The sequence below is a fragment of the Dendrobates tinctorius genome, unplaced genomic scaffold, assembly GCF_039654945.1.
Source record: "Dendrobates tinctorius isolate UK_male_01 unplaced genomic scaffold, ASM3965494v1 ptg000063l, whole genome shotgun sequence".
Taxonomy (NCBI): Eukaryota; Metazoa; Chordata; class Amphibia; order Anura; family Dendrobatidae; genus Dendrobates; species Dendrobates tinctorius.
In genome coordinates, this window is record NW_027361731.1 from 28,121,185 (window position 1) to 28,137,221 (window position 16,037).

The following is a 16,037-nucleotide window of genomic DNA, read 5'->3' on the forward strand; positions in this document are numbered from 1 at the left end:
AGCTGTGATCTCGTCCTCTCCTGACATCCTCTGTGCTGCTGGGGATCCTGCTCCTCCTCCATGTAACTCTCAGCTGTGATCTCGTCCTCTCCTTACATCCTCTGTGCTGCTTGGGTTCCTGCTCTTCCCTCCATGTAACTTTCAGCTGTGTTCTCCTCTCCTGACATCCTCTGTGCTGCTGGTGATCCTGCTCCTCCCTCCATGTAACTCTCAGCTGTGATCTCCTCCTCTCCTGACATCCTCTGTGCTGCTGGGGATCCTGCTCCTCCCTCCATGTAACTCTCAGCTGTGATCTCCTCCTCTCCTGACATCCTCTGTGCTGCTGGGGATCCTGCTCTTCTCTCCATGTAACTCTCAGCTGTGATCTCCTCCTCTCCTGACATCCTCTGTGCTGCTGGGGATCCTGCTCCTCTCTCCATGTAACTCTCAGCTGTGATCTCATCTCCTGACATCCTCTGTGCTGCTGGGGATCCTGCTCTTCCCTCCATGTAACTCTCAGCTGTGATCTCCTCCTCTCCTGACATCCTCTGTGCTGTTGGGGATCCTGCTCCTCCCTCCATGTAACTCTCAGCTGTGATCTCCTCTCCTGACATCCTCTGTGCTGCTGGAGATCCTGCTCCTCCATCCATGTAACTCTCAGCTGTGATCTCCTCCTCTCCTGACATCCTCTGTGCTGCTGGGGATCCTGCTCTTCCCCCCATGTAACTTTCAGCTGTGACCTCCTGCTCTCCTGACATCCTCTGTGCTGCTGTGCATCCTGCTCCTCCGTCCATGTAACTCTCAGCTGTGATCTCCTCCTCTCCTGACATCCTCTGTGCTGCTAGGGATCTTGCTCCTCCCTCCATGTAACTCTCAGCTGTGATCTCCTCCTCTCCTGACAACCTCTGTTCTGCTGGGGATCCTGCTCCTCCTCCATGTAACTCTCAGCTGTGATCTCCTCTTCTCCTGACATCCTCCGTCCATGTAACTGTCAGCTGTGATCTCCTCCTCTCCTGACATCCTCTGTGCTATTGGGGATCCTGCTCCTCCCTCCATGTAACTCTCAGCTGTGATCTCCTCCTCTCCTGACATCCTCTGTGCTGTTGGAGATCCTGCTCCTCCGTCCATGTAACTCTCAGCTGTGATCTCCTCCTCTCCTGACATCCTCTGTGCTGCTGGAGATCCTGCTCCTCCCTCCATGTAACTCTCAGCCGTGACCTCCTCCTCTCCTGACATCCTCTGTGCTGCTGGCGATCCTGCTCCTCCCTCCATGTAATTCTCAGCTGTGATCTCCTCTCCTGACATCCTCTGTGCTGCTGGGGATCCTGCTCTTCCTCCATGTAACTCTAAGCTGTGATCTCCTCTCCTGACATCCTCTGTGATGCTGGGGATCCTGCTCCTCCTCCATGTAACTCTCAGCTGTGATCTCCTCTCCTGACATCCTCTGTGCTGCTGGGGATCCTGCTTCTCCCTCCATGTAACTCTCAGCTGTGATCTCCTCTCCTGACTACCTCTGTGCTCCTGGGGATCCTGCTTCTCCCTCCATGTAACTCTCAGCAGTGATCTCCTCTTCTCCTGACATTCTCTGTGCTGCTGGGGATCCTGCTCCTCCTCCATGTAACTCTCAGCTGTGATCTCCTCCTCTCCTGACATCCTCTGTGCTGCTGAAGATCCTGCTCCTCCATCCATGTAACTCTCAGCTGTGATCTCCTCCTCTCCTGACATACTCTGTGCTGCTGGGGATCCTGCTCCTCCTCCATGTAACTCTCAGCTGTGATCTCCTCTCCTGACATCCTCTGTGCTGCTGGGGATCCTGCTCCTCTGTCCATGTAACTCTCAGCTGTGATCTCCTCCTCTCCTGACATCCTCTGTGCTGCTGGAGATCCTGCTCCTCCCTCCATGTAACGCTCAGCAGTGATCTCCTCTCCTGACATCCTCTGTGCTGCTGGGGATTCTGCTCCTCCCTCCATGTAACTCTCAGCTGTGATATCCTCCTCTCCTGACATCCTCTGTGCTGCTGGAGATCCTGGTCCTCCCTCCACGTAACTGTCAGCTGTGATCTTGTCCTCTCCTGACATCCTCTGTGCTGCTGGGGATCCTGCTCCTCCTCCATGTAACTCTCAGCTGTGATCTCGTCCTCTCCTGACATCCTCTGTGCTGCTAGGGATCCTGCTCCTCCGTCCATGTAACTCTCAGCTGTGATTTTTTTCCTCTCCTGGCATCCTCTGTGCTGCTTGGGTTCCTGCTCTTCCCTCCATGTAACTCTCAGCTGTGTTCTCCTCTCCTGACATCCTCTGTGCTTCTGGGGATCCTGCTCCTCCCTCCATGTAACTCTCAGCTGTGATCACCTCCTCTCCTGACATCCTCTGTGCTGCTGGGGATCCTGCTCCTCTCTCCATGTAACTCTCAGCTGTGATCTCCTCCTCTCCTGACATCCTCTGTGCTGCTGGGGATCCTGCTCTTCCCTCCATGTAACTCTCAGCTGTGATCTCCTCCTCTCCTGACATCCTCTGTGCTGCTGGGGATCCTGCTCCTCCCTCCATGTAACTCTCACCTGTGATCTCCTCCTCTCCTGACATCCTCTGTGCTGCTGGGGATCCTGCTCCTCCGTCCATGTAACTCTCAGCTGTGATCTCCTCCTTTCCTGACATCCTTTGTGCTGCTGGGGATCCTGCTCTTCCCTACATGTAACTTTCAGCTGTGATCTCCTCCTCTCCTGACATCCTCTGTGCTGCTGGGGATCCTGCTCCTCTCTCCATGTAACTCTCAGCTGTGATCTCCTCCTCTCCTGACATCCTCTGTGCTGCTGGGGATCCTGCTCTTCTCTCCATGTAACTCTCAGCTGTGATCTCCTCGCCTGACATCCTCTGTGCTGCTGGGGATCCTGCTCTTCTCTCCATGTAACTCTCAGCTGTGATCTCCTCCTCTCCTGACATCCTCTGTGCTGCTGGGGATCCTGCTCCTCCATCCATGTAACTCTTAGCTGTGATCTCCTCCTCTCCTGACATCCTCTGTGCTGCTGGGGATCCTGCTCCTCCGTCCATGTAACTCTCAGCTGTGATCTCCTCCTCTCCTGACATCCTCTGTGCTGCTGGGGATCCTGCTCCTCCCTCCATGTAACTCTCAGCTGTGATCTCCTCCTCTCCTGACATCCTCTGTGCTGCTGGGGATCCTGCTCCTCCCTCCATGTTACTCTCAGCTGTGATCTCCTCTCCTGACATCCTCTGTGCTCCTGGGGATCCTGCTCCTCTCTCCTTGTAACTCTCAGCTGTGATATCCTCTCTCCTGACATCTTCTGTGCTGCTGGGGATCCTGCTCTTCCCTCCATGTAACTCTCAGCTGTGTTCTCCTCTCCTGACATCCTCTGTGCTGCTGGGGATCCTGCTCCTCCTCAATTTAACTCTCAGCTGTGATTTCCTCCTGTCCTGACATCCTCTGTGCTGTTAGGGATCCTGCTCCTCCCTCCATGTAACTCTCAGCTGTGATCTACTCCTCTCCTGACATTCTCTGTGCTGCTGGGGATCCTGCTCCTCTCTCCATGTAACTCTCAGCTGTGATCTCCTCCTCTCCTGACATCATCTGTGCTGCTGGAGATCCTGCTCTTCTCTCCATGTAACTCTCAGCTGTGATCTCCTCCTCTCCTGACATCCTCTGTGCTGCTGGGGATCCTGCTCCTCCCTCCATGTAACTCTCAGCTGTGATCTCCTCCTCTCCTGACATCCTCTGTGCTGCTGGGGATCCTGCTCCTTCCTCCATGTAACTCTCAGCTGTGATCTCCTCTCCTGACATCCTCTGTGCTGCTGGGGATCCTGCTCCTCCCTCCATGTAACTCTCAGCTGTGATCTCCTCTCCTGACATCCTCTGTGCTGCTGGGGATCTTGCTCTTCCCTCCATGTAACTCTCAGCTGTGTTCTCCTTCCCTGACATCCTCTGTGCTGCTGGGGATCCTGCTCCTCGGTCCATGTAACTCTCAGCTGTGATCTCCTCCTCTCCTGACATCCTCTGTGCTACTGGGGATCCTGCTCCTCCCTCCATGTAACTCTCAGCTGTGATCTCCTCCTCTCCTGACATCCTCTGTGCTGTTGGAGATCCTGCTCCTCCGTCCATGTAACTCTCAGCTGTGATCTCCTCCTCTCCTGACATCCTCTGTGCTGCTGGAGATCCTGCTCCTCCCTCCATGTAACTCTCAGCCGTGACCTCCTCCTCTCCTGACATCCTCTGTGCTGCTGGCGATCCTGCTCCTCCCTCCATGTAATTCTCAGCTGTGATCTCCTCTCCTGACATCCTCTGTGCTGCTGGGGATCCTGCTCTTCCTCCATGTAACTCTAAGCTGTGATCTCCTCTTCTGACATCCTCTGTGATGCTGGGGATCCTGCTCCTCCTCCATGTAACTCTCAGCTGTGATCTCCTCTCCTGACATCCTCTGTGCTGCTGGGGATCCTGCTTCTCCCTCCATGTAACTCTCAGCTGTGATCTCCTCTCCTGACTACCTCTGTGCTCCTGGGGATCCTGCTTCTCCCTCCATGTAACTCTCAGCAGTGATCTCCTCTTCTCCTGACATTCTCTGTGCTGCTGGGGATCCTGCTCCTCCTCCATGTAACTCTCAGCTGTGATCTCCTCCTCTCCTGACATCCTCTGTGCTGCTGAAGATCCTGCTCCTCCATCCATGTAACTCTCAGCTGTGATCTCCTCCTCTCCTGACATACTCTGTGCTGCTGGGGATCCTGCTCCTCCTCCATGTAACTCTCAGCTGTGATCTCCTCTCCTGACATCCTCTGTGCTGCTGGGGATCCTGCTCCTCTGTCCATGTAACTCTCAGCTGTGATCTCCTCCTCTCCTGACATCCTCTGTGCTGCTGGAGATCCTGCTCCTCCCTCCATGTAACGCTCAGCAGTGATCTCCTCTCCTGACATCCTCTGTGCTGCTGGGGATCCTGCTCCTCCCTCCATGTAACTCTCAGCTGTGATATCCTCCTCTCCTGACATCCTCTGTGCTGCTGGAGATCCTGGTCCTCCCTCCACGTAACTGTCAGCTGTGATCTCGTCCTCTCCTGACATCCTCTGTGCTGCTGGGGATCCTGCTCCTCCTCCATGTAACTCTCAGCTGTGCTCTCGTCCTCTCCTGACATCCTCTGTGCTGCTAGGGATCCTGCTCCTCCGTCCATGTAACTCTCAGCTGTGATTTTTTTCCTCTCCTGGCATCCTCTGTGCTGCTTGGGTTCCTGCTCTTCCCTCCATGTAACTCTCAGCTGTGTTCTCCTCTCCTGACATCCTCTGTGCTTCTGGGGATCCTGCTCCTCCCTCCATGTAACTCTCAGCTGTGATCACCTCCTCTCCTGACATCCTCTGTGCTGCTGGGGATCCTGCTCCTCTCTCCATGTAACTCTCAGCTGTGATCTCCTCCTCTCCTGACATCCTCTGTGCTGCTGGGGATCCTGCTCTTCCCTCCATGTAACTCTCAGCTGTGATCTCCTCCTCTCCTGACATCCTCTGTGCTGCTGGGGATCCTGCTCCTCCCTCCATGTAACTCTCACCTGTGATCTCCTCCTCTCCTGACATCCTCTGTGCTGCTGGGGATCCTGCTCCTCCGTCCATGTAACTCTCAGCTGTGATCTCCTCCTCTCCTGACATCCTTTGTGCTGCTGGGGATCCTGCTCCTCCGTCCATGTAACTCTCAGCTGTGATCTCCTCCTTTCCTGACATCCTTTGTGCTGCTGGGGATCCTGCTCTTCCCTACATGTAACTTTCAGCTGTGATCTCCTCCTCTCCTGACATCCTCTGTGCTGCTGGGGATCCTGCTCCTCTCTCCATGTAACTCTCAGCTGTGATCTCCTCCTCTCCTGACATCCTCTGTGCTGCTGGGGATCCTGCTCTTCTCTCCATGTAACTCTCAGCTGTGATCTCCTCGCCTGACATCCTCTGTGCTGCTGGGGATCCTGCTCTTCTCTCCATGTAACTCTCAGCTGTGATCTCCTCCTCTCCTGACATCCTCTGTGCTGCTGGGGATCCTGCTCCTCCATCCATGTAACTCTTAGCTGTGATCTCCTCCTCTCCTGACATCCTCTGTGCTGCTGGGGATCCTGCTCCTCCGTCCATGTAACTCTCAGCTGTGATCTCCTCCTCTCCTGACATCCTCTGTGCTGCTGGGGATCCTGCTCCTCCCTCCATGTAACTCTCAGCTGTGATCTCCTCCTCTCCTGACATCCTCTGTGCTGCTGGGGATCCTGCTCCTCCCTCCATGTTACTCTCAGCTGTGATCTCCTCTCCTGACATCCTCTGTGCTCCTGGGGATCCTGCTCCTCTCTCCTTGTAACTCTCAGCTGTGATATCCTCTCTCCTGACATCTTCTGTGCTGCTGGGGATCCTGCTCTTCCCTCCATGTAACTCTCAGCTGTGTTCTCCTCTCCTGACATCCTCTGTGCTGCTGGGGATCCTGCTCCTCCTCAATTTAACTCTCAGCTGTGATTTCCTCCTGTCCTGACATCCTCTGTGCTGTTAGGGATCCTGCTCCTCCCTCCATGTAACTCTCAGCTGTGATCTACTCCTCTCCTGACATTCTCTGTGCTGCTGGGGATCCTGCTCCTCTCTCCATGTAACTCTCAGCTGTGATCTCCTCCTCTCCTGACATCATCTGTGCTGCTGGAGATCCTGCTCTTCTCTCCATGTAACTCTCAGCTGTGATCTCCTCCTCTCCTGACATCCTCTGTGCTGCTGGGGATCCTGCTCCTCCCTCCATGTAACTCTCAGCTGTGATCTCCTCCTCTCCTGACATCCTCTGTGCTGCTGGCGATCCTGCTCCTTCCTCCATGTAACTCTCAGCTGTGATCTCCTCTCCTGACATCCTCTGTGCTGCTGGGGATCCTGCTCCTCCCTCCATGTAACTCTCAGCTGTGATCTCCGCTCCTGACATCCTCTGTGCTGCTGGGGATCTTGCTCTTCCCTCCATGTAACTCTCAGCTGTGTTCTCCTTCCCTGACATCCTCTGTGCTGCTGGGGATCCTGCTCCTCCCTCCATGTAACTCTCAGCTGTGATCTCCTCCTCTCCTGACATCCTCTGTGCTGCTGGGGATCCTGCTCTTCCATCCACGTAACTCTCAGCTGTGATCTCCTGCTCTCCTGACATCCTCTGTGCTGCTGGAGATCCTGCTCCTCGGTCCATGTAACTCTCAGCTGTGATCTCCTCCTCTCCTGACATCCTCTGTGCTGCTGGGGATCCTGCTCCTCCCTCCATGTAACTCTCAGCTGTGATGTCCTCTCCTGACATCCTCTGTGCTGCTGGGCATCCTGCTCCTTCCTCCATGTAACTCTCAGCTGTGATCTCCTCCTCTCTTGACATCCTCTGTGCTGCTGGGGATCCTGCTCTTCCCTCCATGTAACTCTCAGCTGTGTTCTCCTCTCCTGACATCCTCTGTGCTGCTGGGGATCCTACTCCTCCCTCCATGTAACTCTCAGCTGTGATCTCCTCTCCTGACATCCTCTGTGCTGCTGGGGATCCTGCTCTTCCTTCCATGTAACTCTCAGCTGTGATCTCCTCCTCTCCTGACATCCTCTGTGCTGCTGGGGATCCTGCTCCTCCTCTATGTAACTCTCAGCTGTGATCTCCTCCTCTCCTGACATCCTCTCTGCTGCTAGGGATCCTGCTCCTCCCTCCATGTAATTCTCAGCTGTGATCTCCTCTCCTGACATCCTCTATGCTGCTGGGGATCCTGCTCCTCCCTCCATGTAACAATTAGCTGTGATCTCCTCCTCTCCTGACATCCTCTGTGCAGCTGGGGATCCTGCTCCTCCCTCCATGTAACTCTCAGCTGTGATCTCCTCTCCTGACATCCTCTGTGCTGCTGGGGATCCTGCTCCTCCCTCCATGTAACTCTCAGCTGTGATCTCCTCCTCTCCTGACATACTCTGTGCTGCTGGGGATCCTGCTCCTCCCTCCATGTAACTCTCAGCTGTGATCTCCTCCTCTCCTGACATTCTCTGTGCTGCTGGGGATCATGCTCCTCCTCCATGTAACTCTCAGCAGTGATCTCCTCTCCTGACATCATCTGTGCTGCTGGGGATCCTGCTCCTCCATATAACTCTCAGCTGTGATCTCCTCCTCTCCTGACATCCTCTCTGCTGCTAGGGATCCTGCTCCTCCCTCCATGTAACTCTCAGCTGTGATCTCCTCTCCTGACATCCTCTGTGCTGCTGGGGATCCTGCTCCTCCCTCCATGTAACAATCAGCTGTGATCTCCTCCTCTCCTGACATCCTCTGTGCTGCTGGGGATCCTGCTCCTCCGTCCATGTAATTCTCAGCTGTGATCTCCTCTCCTGACATCCTCTGTGCTGCTGGAGATCCTGCTCCTCCGTCCATGTAACTCTCAGCTGTGATCTCCTCTCCTGACATCCTCTGTGCTGCTGGAGATCCTGGTCCTCCGTCCATGTAACTCTCAGCTGTGACCTCCTCCTCTCCTGGCATCCTCTGTGCTGCTGGGGATCCTGCTCCTCCCTCCATGTAACTCTCAGCTGTGATCTCCTCTCCTGACATCCTCTCTGCTGCTGAGGATCTTGCTCCTCCCTCCATGTAACTCTCAGCTGTGATCTCCTCCTCTCCTGACATCCTCTGTGCTGCTGGGGATCCTGCTCCTCCATCCATGCAACTCTCAGCTGTGATCTCCTCCTCTCCTGACATCCTCTGTGCTGCTGGGGATCCTGCTCCTCCGTCCATGTAACTCTCAACTGTGATCTCCTCCTCTCCTGACATCCTCTGTGCTGCTGAGGATCCTCCTCCTCCCTCCATGTAACTCTCAGCTGTGATCTCCTCCTCTCCTGACATCCTCTGTGCTGCTGGGGATCCTGCTCCTCCTCCATGTAACTCTCAGCTGTGATCTCCTCCTCTCCTGACATCCTCTATGCTGCTAGGGATCCTGCTCTTCCCTCCATGTAACTCTCAGCTGTGATCTTCTCCTCTCCTGACATCCTCTGTGCTGCTGGGGATCCTCCTCCTCCCTCCGTGTAACTCTCAGCTGTGAGCTCCTCTCCTGACATCCTTTGTGCTGCTGGGGATCCTGCTTCTCCCTCCATGTAACTCTCAGCTGTGTTCTCCTCTCCTGACATCCTCTGTGCTGCTGGGGATCCTGCTCCTCCCTCCATGTAACTCTCAGCTGTGATCTCCTCTCCTGACATCCTTTGTGCTGCTGGGGATCCTGCTCCTCCCTCCATGTAACTCTCAGCTGTGTTCTCCTCTCCTGACATCCTTTGTGCTGCTGGGGATCCTGCTCCTCCCTCCATGTAACTCTCAGCTGTGTTCTCCTCTCCTGACATCCTCTGTGCTGCTGGGGATCCTGCTCCTCCGTCCATGTAACTCTCAGCTGTGATCTCCTCCTCTCATGACACCCTCTGTGCTGCTGGGGATCCTGCTCCTCCCTCCATGTAACTCTCAGCTGTGATCTCGTCCTCTCCTGACATCCTCTGTGCTGCTGGGGATCCTGCTCCTCCCTCCATGTAACTCTCAGCTGTGATCTCCTCTCCTGACATCCTTTGTGCTGCTGGGGATCCTGCTCCTCCCTCCATGTAACTCTCAGCTGTGATCTCCTCCTCTCCTGACATCCTCTGTGCTGCTGGGGATCCTGCTCCTCCCTCCATGTAACTCTCAGCTGTGATCTCGTCCTCTCCTGACATCCTCTGTGCTGCTGGGGATCCTGCTCCTCCCTCCATGTAACTCTCAGCTGTGATCTCCTCTCCTGACATCCTCTGTGCTGCTGGGGATCTTGCTTCTCTCTCCATATAACTCTCAGCTGTGATCTCCTCCTCTCCTGACATCCTCTGTGCTGCTGGGGATCCTGCTCCTCCTCCATGTAACTCTCAGCTGTGATCTCCTCTCCTGTCATCCTCTGTGCTGCTGGGGATCCTGCTCCTCCCTCCATGTAACTCTCAGCTGTGATCTCCTCCTCTCCTGACATCCTCTGTGCTGCTGGGGATCCTGCTCCTCCTCCATGTAACTCTCAGCTGTGATCTCCTCTCCTGACATCCTCTGTGCTGCTGGGGATCCTGCTCCTCCTCCATGTAACTCTCAGCTGTGATCTCCTCTCCTGACATCCTCTGTGCTGCTGGGGATCCTGCTCCTCCGTCCATGTAACTCTCAGCTGTGATCTCCTCCTCTCCTGACATCCTCTGTGCTGCTGGGGATCCTGCTCCTCCTCCATGTAACTCTCAGCTATGATCTCCTCCTCTCCTGACATCCTCTGTGCTGCTGGGGATCCTGCTCTTCCCTCCATGTAACTCTCAGCTGTGATCTCCTCCTCTCCTGACATCCTCTGTGCTGCTGGGGATCCTGCTCCTCCCTCCATGTAACTCTCAGCTGTGATCTCCTCTCCAGACATCCTCTGTGCTGCTGGAGATCCTTCTTCTCCCTCCATGTAACTCTCAGCTGTGATCTCCTCTCCTGACATCCTCTGTGCTGCTGGGGATCCTGCTCCTCCCTCCATGTAACTCTCAGCTGTGATCTCCTCCTCTCCTGACATCCTCTGTGCTGCTGGGGATCCTGCTCCTCTCTCCATGTAACTCTCAGCTGTGATCTCCTCCTCTCCTGACATCCTCTGTGCTGCTGGGGATCCTGCTCCTCCGTCCATGTAACTCTCAGCTGTGATCTCCTCTCCTGACATCCTCTGTGCTGCTGGGGATCCTGCTCCTCCTCCATGTAACTCTCAGCTATGATCTCCTCTCCTGACATCCTCTGTGCTGCTGGGGATCCTGCTCCTCCCTCCATGTAACTCTCAGCTGTGACCTCCTCTCCTGACATCCTCTGTACTGCTGGGGATCCTGCTCCTCCTTCCATGTAACTCTCAGCTGTGATCTCCTCTCCAGACATCCTCTGTGCTGCTGGAGATCCTTCTTCTCCCTCCATGTTACTCTCAGCTGTGATCTCCTCTCCTGACATCCTCTGTGCTGCTGGGGATCCTGCTCCTCCCTCCATGTAACTCTCAGCTGTGATCTCCTCCTCTCCTGACATCCTCTGTGCTTCTGGGGATCCTGCTCCTCTCTCCATGTAACTCTCAGCTGTGATCTCCTCTCCTGACATCCTCTGTGCTGCTGGGGATCCTGCTCCTCTCTCCATGTAACTCTCAGCTGTGATCTCCTCTCCTGACATCATCTGTGCTGCTGAGGATCCTGCTCCTCCTCCATGTAACTCTCAGCTGTGATCTCCTCCTCTCCTGACATCCTCTGTGCTGCTGGGGATCCTGCTCCTCTCTCCATGTAACTCTCAGCTGTGATCTCCTCTCCTGACATCCTCTGTGCTGCTGGGGATCCTGCTCCTCCATGTAACTCTCAGCTGTGATCTCCTCTCCTGACATCCTCTGTGCTGCTGAGGATCCTGCTCCTCCTCCATGTAACTCTCAGCTGTGATCTCCTCCTCTCCTGACATCCTCTGTGCTGCTGGGGATCCTGCTCCTCCTCCATGTAACTCTCAGCTATGATCTCCTCCTCTCCTGACATCCTCTGTGCTGCTGGGGATCCTGCTCTTCCCTCCATGTAACTCTCAGCTGTGATCTCCTCCTCTCCTGACATCCTCTGTGCTGCTGGGGATCCTGCTCCTCCCTCCATGTAACTCTCAGCTGTGATCTCCTCTCCAGACATCCTCTGTGCTGCTGGAGATCCTTCTTCTCCCTCCATGTAACTCTCAGCTGTGATCTCCTCTCCTGACATCCTCTGTGCTGCTGGGGATCCTGCTCCTCCCTCCATGTAACTCTCAGCTGTGATCTCCTCCTCTCCTGACATCCTCTGTGCTGCTGGGGATCCTGCTCCTCTCTCCATGTAACTCTCAGCTGTGATCTCCTCCTCTCCTGACATCCTCTGTGCTGCTGGGGATCCTGCTCCTCCGTCCATGTAACTCTCAGCTGTGATCTCCTCTCCTGACATCCTCTGTGCTGCTGGGGATCCTGCTCCTCCTCCATGTAACTCTCAGCTATGATCTCCTCTCCTGACATCCTCTGTGCTGCTGGGGATCCTGCTCCTCCCTCCATGTAACTCTCAGCTGTGACCTCCTCTCCTGACATCCTCTGTACTGCTGGGGATCCTGCTCCTCCTTCCATGTAACTCTCAGCTGTGATCTCCTCTCCAGACATCCTCTGTGCTGCTGGAGATCCTTCTTCTCCCTCCATGTTACTCTCAGCTGTGATCTCCTCTCCTGACATCCTCTGTGCTGCTGGGGATCCTGCTCCTCCCTCCATGTAACTCTCAGCTGTGATCTCCTCCTCTCCTGACATCCTCTGTGCTTCTGGGGATCCTGCTCCTCTCTCCATGTAACTCTCAGCTGTGATCTCCTCTCCTGACATCCTCTGTGCTGCTGGGGATCCTGCTCCTCTCTCCATGTAACTCTCAGCTGTGATCTCCTCTCCTGACATCATCTGTGCTGCTGAGGATCCTGCTCCTCCTCCATGTAACTCTCAGCTGTGATCTCCTCCTCTCCTGACATCCTCTGTGCTGCTGGGGATCCTGCTCCTCTCTCCATGTAACTCTCAGCTGTGATCTCCTCTCCTGACATCCTCTGTGCTGCTGGGGATCCTGCTCCTCCATGTAACTCTCAGCTGTGATCTCCTCTCCTGACATCCTCTGTGCTGCTGAGGATCCTGCTCCTCCTCCATGTAACTCTCAGCTGTGATCTCCTCCTCTCCTGACATCCTCTGTGCTGCTGGGGATCCTGCTCCTCCCTCCATGTAACTCTCAGCTGTGATCTCCTCCTCTCCTGACATCCTCTGTGCTGCTGGGGATCCTGCTCCTCCGTCCATGTAATTCTCAGCTGTGATCTCCTCTCCTGACATCCTCTGTGCTTCTGGGGATCCTGCTCCTCTCTCCATGTAACTCTCAGCTGTGATCTCCTCTCCTGACATCCTCTGTGCTGCTGGGGATCCTGCTCCTCTCTCCATGTAACTCTCAGCTGTGATCTCCTCTCCTGACATCATCTGTGCTGCTGAGGATCCTGCTCCTCCTCCATGTAACTCTCAGCTGTGATCTCCTCCTCTCCTGACATCCTCTGTGCTGCTGGGGATCCTGCTCCTCTCTCCATGTAACTCTCAGCTGTGATCTCCTCTCCTGACATCCTCTGTGCTGCTGGGGATCCTGCTCCTCCATGTAACTCTCAGCTGTGATCTCCTCTCCTGACATCCTCTGTGCTGCTGAGGATCCTGCTCCTCCTCCATGTAACTCTCAGCTGTGATCTCCTCCTCTCCTGACATCCTCTGTGCTGCTGGGGATCCTGCTCCTCCGTCCATGTAACTCTCAGCTGTGATCTTTTCTCCTGACATCCTCTGTGCTGCTGGGGATCCTGCTCCTCCTCCATGTAACTCTCAGCTATGATCTCCTCCTCTCCTGACATCCTCTGTGCTGCTGGGGATCCTGCTCCTCCCTCCATGTAACTCTCAGCTGTGATCTCCTCCTCTCCTGACATCCTCTGTGCTGCTGGGGATCCTGCTCCTTCGTCCATGTAACTCTCATCTGTGATCTCCTCCTCTCCTGACATCCTCTGTGCTGCTGGGGATCCTGCTCCTCCCTCCATGTAACTCTCAGCTGTGATCTCCTCTCCTGACATCCTCTGTGCTGCTGGGGATCCTGCTCCTCCCTCCATGTAACTCTCAGCTGTGATCTCCTCTCCTGACATCCTCTGTGCTGCTGGGGATCCTGCTCCTCCATCCATGTAACTCTCAGCTGTGATCTCCTCTCCTGACATCCTCTGTGCTGCTGGGGATCCTGCTCCTCCGTCCATGTAACTCTCAGCTGTGATCTCCTCTCCTGACATCCTCTGTGCTGCTGGGGATTCTGCTCCTCCTCCATGTAACTCTCAGCTATGATCTCCTCCTCTCCTGACATCCTCTGTGCTGCTGGGGATCCTGCTCCTCCGTCCATGTAACTCTCAGCTGTGATCTCCTCTCCTGACATCCTCTGTGCTGCTGGGGATTCTGCTCCTCCCTCCATGTAACTCTCAGCTGTGATCTCCTCCTCTCCTGACATCCTATGTGCTGCTGGGGATCCTGCTCCTCCCTCCATGTTACTCTTAGCTGTGATCTCCTCTCCTGACATCCTCTGTGCTGCTGGGGATCCTGCTCCTCCGTCCATGTAACTCTCAGCTGTGATCTCCTCCTCTCCTGACATCTGTGCTGCTGGGGATCCTGCTCCTCCCTCCATGTAATTCTCAGCTGTGATCTCCTCCTCTCCTGACATCCTCTGTGCTGCTGGGGATCCTGCTCCTCCTCCATGTAACTCTCAGCTGTGATCTCCTCTCCTGACATCCTCTGTGCTGCTGGGGATCCTGCTCCTCCTCCATGTAACTCTCAGCTGTAATCTCCTCCTCTCCTGACATCCTCTGTGCTGCTGGTTATGCGGCTCTCACGTTTGCCCTTTCTCATCCGTCTTCAGTGACGTCACAGTCCTCTGTGCCATGTTCCCGTGGTCTTTTTTCCTCCTCCGTAGGCATCTGGACTCCGGAATAATGGCGCTCGTCGGTAGGGGCGGTGCTTTAATGGTGCGCCGGGCGGGGCAGCGCGCACTACTTACGGCGGGCGGGCGCGTGCACGTTGCAGTGACGCTGTGACGTGGTGGCGCGCCGGCCTCCTCCCTTGGCTGAGCTCGGTGTTCCTGTCGATGTAAGATGGCGGACTTCCTGCCGACCCGCTCCGTGCTCTCCGTGTGTTTCCCCAACTGCGCGCTGAACAGCCGGGAGGCCGAGCAGCAGCGCAAGTCCAAGGAGATCGACCGCTGCATCTCCCGGGAGAAGACCTACGTCAAGCGCCTGGTGAAGATCCTGCTGCTGGGCGCCGGCGAGAGCGGAAAGTCCACCTTCCTGAAGCAGATGCGCATCATCCACGGGCAGGACTTCGATGTGAGGGCGAAGCAGGAGTTCCGGGCCACCATCTACAGCAACGTCATTAAAGGTGGGACCGGGGGAGGGTGAGGAGGACATGGTAAGAGGAGGGGACGGGGCCACCATCTACAGCAACGTCATCAAAGGTGGGACCGGGGGAGGGTGAGGAGGACAAGGTAACAGGAGGGGACGGGGCCACCATCTACAGCAACGTCATTAAAGGTGGGACCGGGGAAGAGTGAGGAGGACAAGGTAACAGGAGGGGACGGGGCCACCATCTACAGCAATGTCATCAAAGGTGGGACCGGGGCAGGGTGAGGAGGACAGGGTAACAGGAGGGGACGGGGCCACCATCTACAGCAATGTCATCAAAGGTGGGACCGGGGGAGGGTGAGGAGGACTGGGTAACAGGAGGGCACTGGGCCACCATCTACAGCAACGTCACTTCAAAGGTGGGACCGGGGGAGGGTGAGGAGGACAAGGTAACAGGAGGGGATGGGGCCACCATCTACAGCAACGTCACTTCAAAGGTTGGACCGGGGGAGGGTGAGGAGGATTGGGTAACAGGAGGGGACTGGGCCACCATCTACAGCAACGTCACTTCAAAGGTGGGACCGGGGGAGGTTGAGGACGACAAGGTTATAGGAGGGGACCGGGCCACCATCTACAGCAACGTCACATCAAAGGTGGGACCGGGGGAGGGTGAGGATGCTTGGTAACAGGAGGGGACGGGGCCACCATCTACAGCAACGTCACTTCAAAGGTGGGACCGGGGAAGGGTGAGGAGGACAAGGTAACAGGAGGGGACTGGGCTACTATCTACAGCAATGTCATCAAAGGTGGGACCGGGGGAGGGTGAGGAGGAGAAGGTAACAGGAGGGGACGGGGCTGCCATCTACAGCAACGTCATCAAAGGTGGGACCGGGGAAGGGCGAGGAGGACAAGGTAACAGGAGGGGACCGGGCCACCATCTACAGCAACGTCATCAAAGGTGGGACCAGGGGAGGGTGAGGAGTACAAGGTTATAGGAGGGGACGGGGCCACCATCTACAGCAACGTCACATCAAAGGTGGGACCGGGGAAGGGTGAGGAGGACAAGGTTATAGGAGGGGATCGGGCCACCATCTACAGCAACGTCATAAAAGGTGGGACCGGGGGAGGGTGAGGACAGGGTTATAGGAGGGGACCGGGCCACCATCTACATCAACGTCACATCAAAGGTG

The 16,037-nt window shown here is 55.6% G+C and overlaps 1 protein-coding gene across 1 annotated transcript in view; it reads left to right on the forward strand.

Moving 5' to 3' along the window:
* Positions 1-14,497: 14,497 nt before the first annotated feature.
* GNA13 (G protein subunit alpha 13) overlaps positions 14,498-16,037 on the forward strand; it is a 28,734-nt gene continuing 27,194 nt past the window's right edge. The window contains exon 1 of the mRNA XM_073579755.1: positions 14,498-14,884. Within this exon, the coding sequence (XP_073435856.1) occupies positions 14,602-14,884 (283 nt within the window). The 5' untranslated portion in view covers positions 14,498-14,601. The remainder of the gene's footprint in view (positions 14,885-16,037) is intronic.